Raw genomic sequence first — 15841 nt, forward strand, 5'->3', positions numbered from 1 at the left:
TTTTAAACGTAAAATCACCATTTAACCACTTGAATGTCGCCTTTTCGAACACACTCACACTTTATTATCTCAAGTGGTGTGTATGTGTGTGTGTTTTCTGCCCTTGATGTCGATTCAAAAGATGCGAAGTCAGTCGGAAGAAATATGAATCGTTAAATGGGAAAAATGGTATCATTTTGTCGATTTGTAGACTATTTGTATTGATGAGCAACATATGCAAGTGAGTCGATAAAACTGGCTTTTGGCTCTTCGGCAAATGTAAATATTTGTACAAAGCATGAAATCGTCTGTGCAGTTTAACTTCTAATAGCAATGCAAACATACAATAACAGATAAAAAAAAACGTTGGTATTATTCATAATTTATGTGTCGACTTCGTCGTTTCCCTTTCGCCGTTGTGCATATGCGACTCTCTCTCTCTCTCTCTCTCTCAGCAGTCAGCACCAGCAACTCCGGCTCTGTATACATGTGTTGAATTGTTAAAAGTTTAACCGCATTTAAAATACACACACACACACACATTCGGCGAAGCCGAGCCATAGCTAGCGAAAGTGGATGCGTTATCTTCTTATCGATCAACCCCTCCATTCTGTGCAACGCGCGTTTCGTAAACAAGAACATAAAATATGCATTTAGTACACACGACGATGATAAAGAAGAAAAACGAAAATATAAACGATGTCTAATGTACGACGAGTCAAATTGAAAATTGCTATGCCAAACTAGATACACACGTCGTGATGCAGATCTTATTTAAATACATCAACATTCACTGCCGTTCGCTTCCCTCTCGTCTGTCGTTCACATAGTTTTCGATGCACTCGTGTTTCGCTGTATACATCGTTTGAGCTGCGAACGTGCTGATAGTGAAATTGATAGAAAACACATTGCATGACACTTTTTTCTGTTACGACCATCTATTTTTCTACTCCGGTCGTTGTGATACATTTTCCAAACGAAATGACGAGAATTAATATTTTATGCAGAATGACACACGCAATCAACCCTCTCATTTAAGAAAATTTCCTTATTCGTATGCGTCGCTGCAAATGCAATCAATTTATTGAATTAAAATTGTAATTCACCGTTATGGGAAACTATTGAAAGCACTCATTTCCTCTGCATCGTAAGCGGAATACTGGCGATATAATTGATTTAGCTGTGTGACAGGTAAATGAATAAAAAAGGTAAAAGTAGGTATAAAAACAAAGACACATCAACTTCATATGAGATGTGTGAAAGTCACATCATAAACAAAATAAGGAGCATAAACTTTGAGAGCTGTTTGGATTGACTTCGAGTTATTTTCCATAGATGGCGTTGCTCAAAGCTAACGAAAGAGAACAATATCCAAAGACAACACCATAGAGATTTCCATTTGCTATTGAAACAGAATCGGCTCCATTTGACATTATTAGATTCAATTTTATTTTCTTCAAAAATGTCAAAAGAAGATTTCAAGCCACACTAAAAATACTAATTGATTGAGTTTTAAAATTTTTGGGAAAATAGAACAAAAATTCAATATAAAACATACAATCGCGTCTCTTTTTATATGTAAAATGGTTTTATTTTGTTTTCATTCTGTTCAATAATATTATGTATAAAGCAAAGACTCCTTCAAAGAGCAGAAGTGTAAATGAATGCAGACTGGGGTGTTGAGACTTACTTCCACAGTTTCTTGATGGACATATTCTTCTCGGAATCCTTTTGCATAACTTTGGCTACGGCCATTTCAAAATCTTCTTGTGTGACATGGACACGGCGTTCACGTAACGCATACATACCGGCTTCAGTGCAAACACCTTTAACTTCGGCTCCCGAAGCGCCTGGCATCAATTCGGCGATTTTCTTGAGATTAATGCCACGCGTCAAGTTCATTTTACGCGAATGAATTTTCAAAATATCGAGACGAGCCTCCTCGTTTGGTGGCGGGAATTCAATTTTACGATCGATACGACCTGGACGTAGCAAAGCTGGATCCAAAATGTCAATACGATTGGTGGCCATAATGACTTTGATATTTTTAGTTGCTTCGAAACCGTCCAATTGATTCAACAATTCCAACATGGTACGCTGCACTTCTGAATCACCGCCGCTACCGGATTCGATACGCGATGAACCGATGGAATCGATTTCGTCCATAAAAATGATGGACGGTGCATGCTCACGGGCCATTACGAACAGTTCACGCACCATACGCGATCCTTCACCAATGAATTTTTGCACCAATTCCGAACCCGACACACGGATGAACGTACATTCGGTGTGATGAGCCACAGCACGAGCAAGCAATGTCTTTCCGGTACCTATTTTTAGAGTGAATTGGAGGTAAACGTTTAAATTCGAGCAAGATTTTTTATGAATGGCTCATAAAATAGAAGAAAAAAGAGCAAAAAGTCCTAAAATGCATGAAAATGTAGGAAAAAATCTCGAAATTGAATTTAAAAAAATCGAAGAAATTTAATAAATAAGCACAAACCTGGTGGACCATAAAGTAAAACTCCTTTTGGTTGAGCGATACCAAGTGCATCGAACAGTTCGGGATGTTTGACGGGCAATTCGATGACCTCTTTGATTTCTTTGATTTGTTTATCCAAACCGCCGACCATTTCGTACGTTGAATCGGGCACTTTTTCGACCATCATCAGCGATACCAACGGATCGACTTTGTTCGGTAGGATTTTGTGCAGAGTGTAGCTTTCATTGCGCAAAGCAACACGACAATTTGGCGTGACATCGTTGATATCAATGTTTTTGTCGATGTCGACAACGAATTTACCCTCCGGATGCACTTTAACCAACACCTTCTTTTTGTCCATTGGTTTCACCACTTCGCCAACATAGCTGCCTTGTTCTTGCAGCAATTGTAATTCCTCGCGTAGCATGCGAACTGCAACAGAAAAAAATCAAACAAACGATGCTCATTAGCAATGAGATTGAATCATCTGATGAGCAAACACTCACCTTTGGCATTAAGTTCATTTCGCTGAGCTTGCAAACGGCGCAGATTTTGACTTTTCTCAGCTACGACCAGCTGCAATTCTTCGATTTTCGTGATATAATACTGCCGAAAGCCTTCGCCTCGGTATGAATCAACTTCCATCTACATTTAATTGAGCGAAAAAAAAAATGAATTTATTTTCTGAAACCATTTCAATATTTGCGGCCAAATGAGGTTATGTCAAAGTATCGCCTATGACGATGCAAATTTTATTTAGGCTTTCACTGAATTTTCGTAATTTTTCACTTACCTTCGCAGCAACCGTCATTTTGCTGGAATTTCAGTTTTGAACAAATGAAAATATTGATAATTTCTATGAAATTTCCTTTACACGACTCCTCATACAGCAAACTTGCAAATCACCTCCGACACTCAAAACTATAACACAAAACAATTTCGGAGATGACAGTACAATATGTTGATGTTGTTGAGTGTTGTCCGATTCAATCAGAATTGCCGCAGAATATCCCATGACAGTGACGATTCATTCGTGATTTGGTCGTGTTTGCACGACGTGACTGCGGGTAGTGATTTAGAACTTTAAATTTGATATATGATTTGAAGCAATCTTAAATATTGAAAGAAAACCTTTTTTTTTCTATTAGATTGAAATGGATGTTTTTTTCTTCATAAAAATGAAATTGGGATCAAGTTTATATAAAGCAATATTTTGATATGGTACAACAGATTGTGCGGTGAAACTTAACGATTATTTCCATTTGTATATTGTCTGTTTTTGCATTCTAAACGATCTGTCAAATTTGCCAATAAATTACATTTAATGATTGCAATTTTACTAACACATATCCCGCTCTTTGTAATCGCATTCTTATGACTTTTCATTCTAACACCAGTTTCGATTACTGTTTTGTTGCTCATTTCATATTCATATTGTCAATCCATTTACTTCATGCGGTCGAATGACAGTTGGAAAGCGTAGTTAAAGGGGAACATTGACAAGTGCTTTGATTTAGTGAAGACAACAATTTCAATTTACTTGGAGGAAAATACAAAAAGTTGAAGTATTGAACGAATCGTTCGTTTTGAAATAGTTATTTTGAGTGAAAACTTTCGTTGACACCGCTTTTGTTTTGATGGTAAATATGGCTTCTTCTTTTTTCAAACATATCAATAATTCAATGAGATGTGATGAAATGGTGTTATTTAGTCTCTATATTATAGTGAACGATCAAATGAATTTTTCAAAGCATTAAACATAGTTTTTAAAAATAAATTGATTGCCAACAAGCAACGATTTTCTCATCGCCATTTTGAAAAATTCGATTCTTTTCTATACATTTATGTCAGAAACGAGAATGCGAAGTAAAATTGAATAGAATTTCATGCAAAAATGTGTTAATTTTCTTATTTCCCTGCTTACAGAACAAACGTCACGTTTAATTGAACCATTGATTATCCATATCCACAATGAGTTCCGAATCACCAAACAAAGCCATAACTGAAGCCACGAACCAAACGCCAGATGATGATGCCAAACAAAACGATGATCAACTGCCTGTTGCAGCTCCAGTGGCCCAAGAAAATCGGTCCGGAATTTTCAAGCTCGATGTTGACTGCTGCGAAGAAATATTCGAGTGGTTGTCTATCAAAGATCTGTACTCGTTCGGTCAAACGTGCAAACGCATGAATCGAATCGCTGGCATGTATTTCCGTCAGAATTATCCAATGGCCGAAATCACAAACAGACCTAATGGCATTCATCACAATTCCACTCGACTACATGGTTTCAGTGAATATGTTGAAAATGTCACCATCTCTTCGGCTTTTGAAAATAGCGAATTGGAATACATTGAAACAAACTTTAAATCATTGAAGAAAATTACATTTTGGTCATCTTCATTGTCCATTTCAAACATTATTCTTCTGATTGGTGATGTCCCTGCTAAGGTCGAGAGCTTATTAATTTACGGCAATTGTCCTGACGAAAATTTTTTTGACTTGTGTCCAAATTTGACGCAGCTCACAGTCAATTGGAGAAACACTGATTGGCTGTTCAAACTTAACAAGTGTCCAAAGCTCGAACACATCAATTTGGATAAAATTGATGGATGGGTGGTGAATGTGGAGGCATTTTTCAACCAAATCCCGAATATTCGTACGATTAAAGTTTCTACGCAATTCCTTTCAGCTAACAAAGACCAGTTGTTAAGTTCCAACGTAAAATTGGATAATTTGATCATTAATATGTGGTGCAACGAGAAAGATACATCAATCTGCGCTATTTTGAACAAGCTTCACGATTGTGGCTTCTACAAGCGGTTGCACTTTCATTTTACGTATTTCGCTCCTTTGAATCAACAATGGATTGATCGAATGGCTTCATTGCGGGCACTCGAAACTCTTGGAATCAGTGAAGTAGACGAAGGTGTCGTTTGGCCAGTCATGCACGTGAAGAAAATGTATATATTTGATTTGTATCAGTTAGATTTAACCACACTGCCATCTAAACTACCAAATCTGCAACGGCTTCGTTTACGCGACAAATCCATTGGAGCGATTATGCCTTTCGTTCGATGCTCAAAGCATTTATCGAGCATCATTATGGGGCACTCAAACTTCTCACCACCAAACGATGACATTCTCGATCTATCGACATTGAACAAGAAACGTGCGAAATTGGACGGAGCATACAAAGTGACGATTTATGTGCCTGAAGGAGTATTTCTGGAAACGAAGGAGAAGAATCGCACGAGTCGAAGTTTAGTCCAAATTAAACGGAAGGAATCGTTCAAAATGAATGTATGGAATTATTGGTATCTCGACTAAGCAGTCAGCAGTCCAGAAAGAAATAACATCAACAGTCTGCGTACAAGTACAGCTGCTGCCAGCTGTGATGATTCAAACTGATATTTTGTAAAACAAAAGACACAAGATAGAAACAGATAAAGCGAAGCAAGTTCATGTTGAAATTTCATGTAGTTTTTTTTTCAACAAAAGTGTGTTTGGTAATCTTGATTAGATGGAAATTAGTAATTAGAGGAGGTAATTGAACAGGGAAATTCAAGTTTCTATGCAATTCACATCCGATTGATGAAAAGGTAATGTATTGCTGATATATATGTATAAAAATTTCGAAGATAAAATTACTATTGATTTTAAGGTTCACTACTTTGCTATTTTCAATAACTTCAAAGTTAATTTCCTTCAAAGCAGTATACTTATTGTAAATTCACAGTACACTGCTTGCAGCATGCTTTTAAGAAAAGGAAATTTCGCCACTAATTGTTCAATATACTAAATCATCGATGTAAATAGAAAATGAAAATTTGATTCATTCTCAACTTTTGAAAACGTCTGATTCATTATCGAATATCTCTATTTTCATGTCTTCACATTCTCATTCTGAAAATTCGACAAAAGTCACAAAGGCACCTTCAACAGACTAGTACGATTTTTTGGCCAACATAATATTCCACTTGCTCAATGGCAACGTATTTTGACTCAATCAAAGCCATGGTTCATTTTGCACTGTTGAAACCATAGGTACGTGTAGGTAGGTAGGTAGAGCATATAGCACAAATTCATCACATATGAAAAGAGAGATGGAATTTCATTTCGTATTTGCATCGAGCAAAGTAAATCCGATTGAACGTGCGGATTTTTTTTGTTCGAATAGTTCATATTATGAAAATCAATACTTTGTAAAATCACATGTAATTGACGCATGTATGAAATGGATCTATATTTTATTTTACACATTTTACAAAAAAGATAACTACAAATAGGAATCACATGAGTGGCAATGACATCGAAACGAACAATATAAACCGAAACATTGACATTGCACACTTGATTTATATAACGGACCGGCATTTATCAAAACCAATAAAAAAAATTCAACTTTCATTTTCATTTATGTTGATAAATGAAATGGAAATTGGTAAAATTATTTTCCGCAACCAAGTAGAAGGAATTTTATTATTTTTTTCATTTTTAGGAGTTCAACTCGATTCGTCAGTGTATGAAATAACATAGGACATATTTCAAACGAAAACCACCATCACTTCCAGGCTAAAATATTTTTGCTGTTCGAAATGGAATTTTCTATCGAATTAGAAACGAAGAAGAGATATTGAATAGTCGTTCTACCTACACTTGAAGGACTTTCATATTCAACTACTATTCTTTCGAGCATAAATTATATAGAACAGAATTCATTCTTCTACAAAAATTTTCACACAAAAACACTACAGCAACCTCGTCGCAATCCGTCGTTGAATTGCGTCAATCACATCTAATTGCACACTATTTCTGTGTTAAATTCTTCTGTTTACATGTGTTTAACCGCCCTCATGCTAATCCGTCTGCCGTGTCATATAACAAATATTATGCACCATCAATAGGTTTCATCGGCTCATTTCGCCAGTAACATCTTGCATTTTACTGCCAAATGATCCATTGTTGTGCCATTTACGATGTAATTTTTCGATCCGATTATTTTGCTTGTTTTGTACACAGAATTCTCTCCGTTTACTGTAAATAAAATGCGTTGAAAAGATGTGTCAGATAAGTCACGTGGACACAATTAGTAGAAGTAAAAATAGACGATTAAAAGTGGTGATTAAGTGCCTGTCTTTCGAACAGTGTGCACCGAATACGGGCTCTAGCTTTGCGTATGGCAGTCGAGGCGTGTGCACTTGAAGTGCGTGGGATATTGTGCGTTGAACGATGAAACACATGGGAATTGTTCGAGAAGAGAATTCTGATGAAACTCAGCGACATTCTTTAAAAAAAAACATTCAAAACAAAAAAAACTTTGCGATTCGTCGAGAACATTGTTTTCTTCAGAAAAATCAACCATAGTTCGTTCGATGCGAACAAGTATTTAACCGTTACTGCTATGATGTGGCGATGTTGGAATATCTGCAAGCCACTCGACACTAAACGGATTACACGCAAAATAATTGACATTAAGCGCTGATTTATCGTCATTAGTGAGAAGAAAGCCGCTGGCATGCAGCAATTAGTTGGCGGCGTTTACATATCGATTTTCTTGCACAGAAAAATGGAATCAAATTACCGCCGACAGTTTATTAGGTTGACTAGTTCGATCCGAAAACTGCAGTTGAACACGTCTTCTGATGATGAATTTTATGAGAATGAAAATTCAAATTCTTTGCATTTAATTCGCGTGTGTGTGTCGTTCGGCGGAAAGAGAAAAAGTGGCATGCACAAAAACGTTACACATGTTTCAATTACAGCAATCAAACCGGATAAAGCATCCACTGATTTCGCATCAAAGGCAGTCTCATAAATTAAATTATTATATTAAATAGATAAAAATCACAGCGCATGCAAGGTAATTGGTTTTATGCTGTTGTTAAAACTCCCCATCCTCTTTCTCTCTCTCCCTACACATCGAAATTGCTGTTGAAGTGAGCTATTTGACGTGCAATGAATTTACTTCCTTCGTTCGATTCCTCTGGCCATTGTTATTTGTATTGGCTACCGTTTGACGCAGCACGAAGAGCGAAAGAGTGTGAGAGATCGAAAGTATTCACAATTTTTATTTCCATTTTTCGCGCTACTCTGCCTCACTCTCTCTGCCTCTCACTCACGTACCGTATTACAACCCAAAAATACTGAATCAATAGACTTAATGAGGGGTGAAATTTGTTTTGTACACAAAATGTAAGGGCGATGCATGTCATGTGCGCGCGGCGCGAGCGACAATGAGGCTCGGTCTCATTTTTCCATCGCATATGACTTTTAACGCCAAACCATTTATTAATACGATTTTATTGTCAACGCTTCTCCGCCTCCATCACAACCGAATTACCATTTGAATCGACTTATCAAGTGTGTATCCGAAAAAAAAAATCCACACATACTCCAGTGCTGATTATCATTCGGATTGTTTTCGCTGTATAGCACAGAATTGAATGGAAACATGAGCAAAATTGTTGATTATCAAAAATTAAATTCCGTTATTCGAAATAATCAGCAGAAAAAATCTTTTGGCAACATATGTACGTATGTGAAAGAGAATTCCTTAAACTATATGAAATGGATACTTTGTTCCCTTTGGCCTGTAAAATTGCCGTACGACGGTAATTGCCAGGATGAAAAAGGTTATTTCAAAGATTAAAGTAACCATTTCAATTGAATTATGCGCGCAATAGACTTTTTATTTTCATTTCATTTTCCCCTTGTTTCATGCAGAAACCAAGAGAACAATATGGATGGAAAAAAAGGTAAGTGATCACATTTGGTTGTGTGTGCCGTCACTTTGATGTTTATCAATATGAAAATTCATGTGTCCGCACAACTACGAATGGAAAGGTGCGCGCGGTGTTTTAAAATTATGTGCGGCGGAAACGGTTGATAAAAGCGAAAAACCCAATGGTAATTGATGGAAGGCAATCTGTTCCGACAAAAGGCCGCTTACATCTTTAATGTTGAAATCAGCTAAAGTGACGCTAAAATGAAATTAGTTATTACTCGATTGTTGTCGTCGTTTGTCGTTGCGATGCTATTGAGATTTATCGGTGTTTTGTTTCATTTTTGCTCGGTGTATAGCTTGTGTGTAGTAGTACATCCTGGTCATGGATGCACTATTCATCTGGCGGCGAGCACAAATCAATATCATCTCTGAAATTGAATCAAAATCGTTTCGAATTTCCAACAAAACTAGTTAAACGTGACACGTGCACCCGATTATTTCGGTTTTCTCCACAAAATCCGTCTATTCTCTTTACATTTATGAATATGGTTTTTTCTTGGAATATGAAATTCGACACCGAATGTGTGCGTCCGTATAAAATTCAAAATTTAATGAAAATAATTGCTTGTGGTAATTATTTAATGGTATTTGATCTTTGGCTCGAACCTTGTCATATACACAAAATTATTGTGCACACATGCGTCAAAGGAAGTTCATCTCATTAAGAGGAGATTTTGTTTCGAATCTCGAATGATGATCCCCGAGAGCTGTGTTGAAAATAAAAGCGAAAAACAACTGCATAATAGATGACACAAAAAGCATCACTTTGCATCACGAAGGTTTGCTGCAAGTGCGAATTAGGAAACACTTAACAGAGAGAAAGGCAACAAGAAGAAAAAAAAAAACGAACTGATGACAGTTTAAACAAAAGAGAAAGAGACATTGAAATCATTTGACAAACAACCATGAACCCAAGTGGCAGACCGAAACAAAAGAAAACGATGATGGAAAATCGCAAGCGGCAAGAATTTTTTTTTTAAATGCGATAAACCCTAACAATTTAGGTCATGTTAAAAGTTGAGAGCACTTTGCCAACAATCACTTGTCTTCTTCTTCTTCCTTTGCAGCGCTTTCTGAGGCAAAGTCGAGCAACGACGAGAGATGAAAAAAGCGTTACGTTTTGTTTCGATTCTAATGAGCCAATGGAAAAATCGTTTAAATGGCATTATGTTAAAGGAGCGTTGCCTTTGAAACGTGCAGAATAATGTAAATGGAAGAGGCGCTTCAATGGGCCGCTTCTATTTTATTTTTCTCTTTAACAAGGCAAGAAAATAACGAACCAAGAAGAGAGAACGAGAGTGAGAGAGAGAGAAAGCTAGAGCGAGAGCGAAAGAGCGACAGAAAGAGAATGAATGATTGAAAATCGCGTGTCACGGAATTTCAAGTATAATACGTGCTCTTCTAATGTTCGGTTCGGTTCATTAGTAAGGTTGGGATAAAAACGAATAACAACAGCAACAACAACAAAGACGAAGACGACGAAGGAAATAGTTTGCAAAGGACACATAAAATACTCTAATGAACGGATAGTGAAAATTCTTGAATGCTGATCTCTTTTGAATGGGAAAGTGTCCCCAATGTGAATTACGCTCCCATTCTCCTTTCGCTCTACATCTCTCTCGAGATGGCAAAGCAACAACAAAGTTGAACAAAACGAGAGTAAACGACGGATGTTTTGTCGTTGTTAAAGCCTCTGCCATTGAAATATGAATCGAATAATCTCAATTTTGTAGCACAAATGATGCAGAGAATGTAAAAGCCAATCCTCCCGCTATGGCTGATGTAAATAAACAGTTGATCACGCCTCATGCGACATCCATTCCAGCCAATCAGCGCTGGCGTTTTCGCAACCCTATATATACATACATAGTACGCGGCATTCGCTGTCGTACATACACGCTCAACAGCACTCTAATGAGGGGTAATTGTGTGTATATTTGTGTTGCGACGATGCCGTTTAAACGTTGATAAGAACAAAATAACGATGGATTGAACGAAACGGAAACAGTCGTATGATGGGCAAAATTGAAGCAATCATCAAACCACACGCTGTTATGTACTTACAATCAACGGCAATGGCAGCCAATGTTCAACGCGCAAAATGTTTCCAAATTGAAATACACTTGCTCTCTTCTCTTCCGCTCTCTTGCGCCGAGCTACAAAAGCGAATCAAAACAAAGCACTGTGTCAGCGGTTAATATTTGATGATCAACATTGAAACGATGTGTATCGAATGGCATTAATTTAATTTTAATATAGCAATTAACAATGCTATTATCTGCTAATTATGTCAACGACAACAATGTCAAGCGAAACAATTAATTAACATTCATTTTGGTTTTAATTATGATTCGGGTGCGGATGCTTTGCACAGCGCGCTATCAATACCGCACCACAAAAAGTTGAATATTGCAACTCAGCTCAATTATACAGGCTCTCTCTATGTGAGTGTGTTTTTTTGTGCTTTCGATAAAAGCCAATATTCACTGCTTTGTGGTTCATTTGATGAGCGAGGCGCATTCAATTTGATTTTGCTGCGATGAAAAGGTGATCCAATTCGCTAATAATATTGAGCGAACAAGCGGCTGGCATCTCATCGTTTCGAAATGACAGGCTTCGCTTTGGCGGAGGATTTTAATTAATTATGGACAGAAATTCAACGATGGCGGTCATCTTGACAACAGCCAACGGCACTGTGTGCTCTGTACCAACAACTGTGCTCGACATTCTTCTCTACTCAAAGCTCACATTCCACGCCATCAAATTGGAATGGTGAAAGATATAATAGCGACAATTTGTGCCATACACACAGAGACCGAGAGACCGAGAGAGCGAGAGGCAATGAGCTGTACTACTCCCGTAATAAATAGATTCCATAAGCATGAATTAAGTCTGATATTTTGCTGATAATAAGCTTACCCAAACTCGGGCCTGAAGTGGAAAACTTCGAAATTGCATTACGTGACAATTTTACAGTGGATGGATAAACGAACCGAACCCAACCGACAACGCATTCAACGGCCAATTTACCCAATGTATATTTATAAAATACATAATGCGAAATCGCTTTCTCTCTTCTTTTTTCTTTCTTCCATTCCTCGAATACATATTATACCACGCACCAGAGCGGCGTATATGGTGATCATCTACAGAGGGTGTGTTCTATTTATTGCATACAGCATGCGAGATATGAGATAGAGAGGGCGAATAGCTTCCGCACACCCCTTTTTGTCATCGCTCATTCGCCGGACGCTCTGTTCCTCTGTTGCTGCTGGTGGTGTACATATTAAGTGCAAGTTGTTGTAAATCACATCATTTATGGTTTCTAAACCGATGATGTTTGAATTACATGCCATAAATCGATGTAAAGTCATTAAGAATGGTCGATTTTCCATAAAATAGCCATTTGCCACCGAAAAATTTCGCACACAAAACTGATTGTTTCACAAAGTTTGTGCTTAACTAACGGGCTATTACACAACCAACGCTATTACAAGTTTATGATTTTATACGAAATAAGTGCTTAATTGTTGTGATTCAATTGCTCTGATCATAAAGTTTTCTACGAAAGACGAAAAAATTACTAACTCGAGATATTGTCCGGGATTGTGATTGTGCATACGATTGAAAAAATGGCTCTGCATTTTACCGAGAATAAATCAAACGCCAGTGCGGCAGCTATCAAGACACCGTTTTTAATCGAAGATATCCTGGATCGCAGTTCCATGAAAGCGGCCAATAAAATCAGTTTCAAAAATCATGCCGAAAATATTGGCAATCAGAGTGTACGCAATAACAACACCGCTGAACATCCGACGAGCAATCAAGAGAAAATTTCGAGAAATAACAATGAAATTCAACCGAACGACGAAGAATATCGCAAATTATTGCAAAGTGATCGGTATGATGGACTTTTGTTTAATGATTTTTGTTTATTTTGAATAATAAGTTAACCACCGTCGGCATCACACAATTTTAAAGGAAGACAATTCTGAAGAAAAAAAAACGACTCATTTTATCATGATTCTCAAGATTCAAAAAGATTAAATTTCGAACAAAACCAAAGTGTGACTTCACTGTGAATAATAATTTTTTGGCTTCTTTTCAATTATCCAAGCAGATACAAAGAACGTATTCCACCGCAAGCAACTTCACAACAATTTCCAGCCACGACTAACCCAAATGTTATCTATTCCGGCCCATATTCGGATCCCGGATATTTACAAATGGCTTTGGGCGCTTATCTAACACCATCGTCCTCTGTTTACAAAAGTGTTGATCCATACTTTCTATCACAAGGTTCATATTTTACACATTTTTTTACATCTTTCATTCTAAGTATTGTTGTTTTTTCATACCTCGAACTTTCTTTCTTCATCTTTTTTTATCTTTTTTTGTTATTTTTTTGAGGCTATCAGATTTTATGAATTGTGATCCAATAGAACTAAAATCAAAAACATTATCATGAGTATTTTGAATTTAAGCTCCAATTACAGTGGAAAATTTGGAATAGAATATTTTTAGAACTAAATCTAAAGTTTAGAAAGCATAATCGAGATAAATAAAAAGAGTTAAATTGAAAAAGAAAAATCGTTTGGTTTCTTATTCAACAGCGGGTCTTTTCAGTGGAGCTAACTTCTTCCCCGGCGGTGGTTGTTCGGCCGATATTGCTCTTGGACTTGGAATGAATGTGAATGCTTTACGACATTGCCGTCGAAGGAAGGCTCGAACTGTGTTTAGCGATCCACAATTGACTGGACTGGAGAAGCGGTTTGAAAATCAAAGGTAAAATTTTGAGAAACAACCAACACTATCTTTTGCTGTTGTTTGAATTGTTTGAATGTGTGTTAATTTGTGCGAGAGCTATTTTTATTTTATGGGGAATTTTTTTAATACGTCTAGAATGAACGTAAATATAAAAGTTTTCTAACTTAGCTTTTTTTCGATTTTTATTTTTTCATTTCCAAAAAGATATTTGTCTACGCCAGAACGTGTTGAATTAGCGGCAGCCCTTGGATTGAGTGAAACCCAAGTAAAAACTTGGTTCCAAAGTAGGTAGCTCTCAATGTGTTCATGTAATTCTCTTACTTACCAGCGGTTTTTTTTCGCGTTGGATATTTTAGATCGACGAATGAAGCACAAAAAGCAATTGAGAAGGCGTGATATAAGTTCAGGTAATTCAATCTTATCTGATATTTTTTCCGAAATTGAATTTTAATTTTATTTTAAGTTTACTTATATTTTTTAAAAAAGTAAAGCAGCTAAAGTAAATAATAAAACTTTTTTTAAAAAATAGAACCACTAATTAAATTGGTGTTTGAATAGTTATGAATTTTATTCTCTATTTCCCAATATTTTATCTATACATCAAAGTCGTTGAAAGCCCAAAATAAAAAAGTTTTTCTTCAAAGAAAATGTTATCATTTGCACAAAGTCATTTTCCATTTCCATTATCGTAAGTGACAACGACGAATTTCTTGGCATTTCCTCTTCCGTTCGTTTAATAGCCCATTCTTAAAATCTACATCTTTTGTTCTCAAATCAAATTAGCCAAAAGACACAAGTTTGGTTGTAATGTATAAGTTTTGCATCGTAAACTTTTGCAAGAAAATCGTAAACTCTTACGTAAATATGCAAAGAGTCAAAATTTAACTAATTGAATATTGTTCATGTAAATGTGTATTTAAAGCGGAACCAGTTGATTTCTCCCGCAATGAGGCCGGCAAAAGTACACCGAATGCATCAGACAATGGCAAACGTGGTCCAGCCGATGAATCGGAGCGTGCATTCTCGCTTTACTCATCGATGGGTGTAAAATCGTTAAAAGCACAGTCATCCATTCAAATGTTGCGCAGCATCTCATCCGATGATCTTATGAAGTCAAGCGACAGCGATACTGAAGACGAAAGCGATGTAGATATAGTCGGCGAATCAAAGGGTTATATTTCATAATACAATAAACAAAGGAGTTTATTATAAAAAAATATATACATACAAAACAGGGTATTACTATTGTAATTAAATTGGGTTAATTAATTCCAAAGTTTTTCTCCAAATGCGAACATTCGATTAAGATTAGGCTACTTTGTCGAAAAAAAAACAATATTATTAGCATTTAACAATAATAATTTAATATGGTCTCATCTCTATAGTAAAAAAAACTTTTATGTAGAATCTTCAACGAATGGCGAAACAATCAGAACAAAAACGTGAAATCCCAACACTTGTTTTTCCAACCGAGTATTTTATTGGTTTCACTTTTATTGCTTTAATTTAATACCACATTAAATAGAAAAATATGTGAAAAATATCAACTTCAAACGAAGAATTGCTATTTTTTTCCAGTGAAAAAATCTAGTTTCAAAAAAATATGGTATTTAACATATAAAAAAAATCCACCTGCAGTTTCTAATCCAATAAACAGCAGGACATCAGAATCATGCTGTTTTAAAATAAAATTTGCTCAAATTTTTTTTTCTCACGTTTAAAAAAAACCTCCTCGTGTTTGTTCTGAAATCGTTAGATATTGATTAGAATTATTTATAAAATAAAATGCTGTAAGATAAATTCACGTCAATAATAATTGAAATAAA

At 36.3% G+C, this 15841-nt stretch overlaps 2 protein-coding genes across 3 annotated transcripts; one reads left to right on the forward strand and one right to left on the reverse strand.

Moving 5' to 3' along the window:
- Positions 1–1546: 1546 nt before the first annotated feature.
- Positions 1547–3396, reverse strand: LOC129566854 (26S proteasome regulatory subunit 8). Its single transcript, XM_055443149.1, has 4 exons — positions 3255–3396; positions 2968–3106; positions 2483–2893; positions 1547–2309 (listed from the first exon to the last, which is right to left on the reverse strand). Exons 1-4 carry the CDS (start codon positions 3270–3272, stop codon positions 1666–1668), a joined length of 1212 nt encoding a protein of 403 aa, XP_055299124.1. The 5' UTR covers positions 3273–3396; the 3' UTR covers positions 1547–1665.
- A 130-nt stretch (positions 3397–3526) lies between these two features.
- On the forward strand, positions 3527–15481 carry LOC129566853 (brain-specific homeobox protein-like). 2 transcript variants are annotated; one of them, XM_055443148.1, is made up of 7 exons: positions 3527–4101; positions 4388–6508; positions 13369–13547; positions 13862–14033; positions 14220–14299; positions 14372–14422; positions 14938–15481. In XM_055443148.1, the coding sequence occupies exons 3-7, from the start codon at positions 13475–13477 to the stop codon at positions 15198–15200; spliced, it is 639 nt and encodes a 212-aa protein (XP_055299123.1). In that variant the 5' UTR covers positions 3527–4101; positions 4388–6508; positions 13369–13474; the 3' UTR covers positions 15201–15481. The 2 variants fall into 2 exon arrangements, with proteins under 2 accessions (XP_055299123.1, XP_055299122.1); XM_055443147.1 differs by lacking the exons at positions 13369–13547; positions 13862–14033; positions 14220–14299; positions 14372–14422; positions 14938–15481 and having other exon boundaries at positions 4388–5934.
- The last annotated feature ends 360 nt before the right edge of the window (positions 15482–15841 follow it).

This window comes from Sitodiplosis mosellana, unplaced genomic scaffold (assembly GCF_009176505.1).
Source record: "Sitodiplosis mosellana isolate CC-2019 unplaced genomic scaffold, AAFC_SMos_1.0 Smas_scaffold_5, whole genome shotgun sequence".
Classification (NCBI taxonomy): Eukaryota; Metazoa; Arthropoda; class Insecta; order Diptera; family Cecidomyiidae; genus Sitodiplosis; species Sitodiplosis mosellana.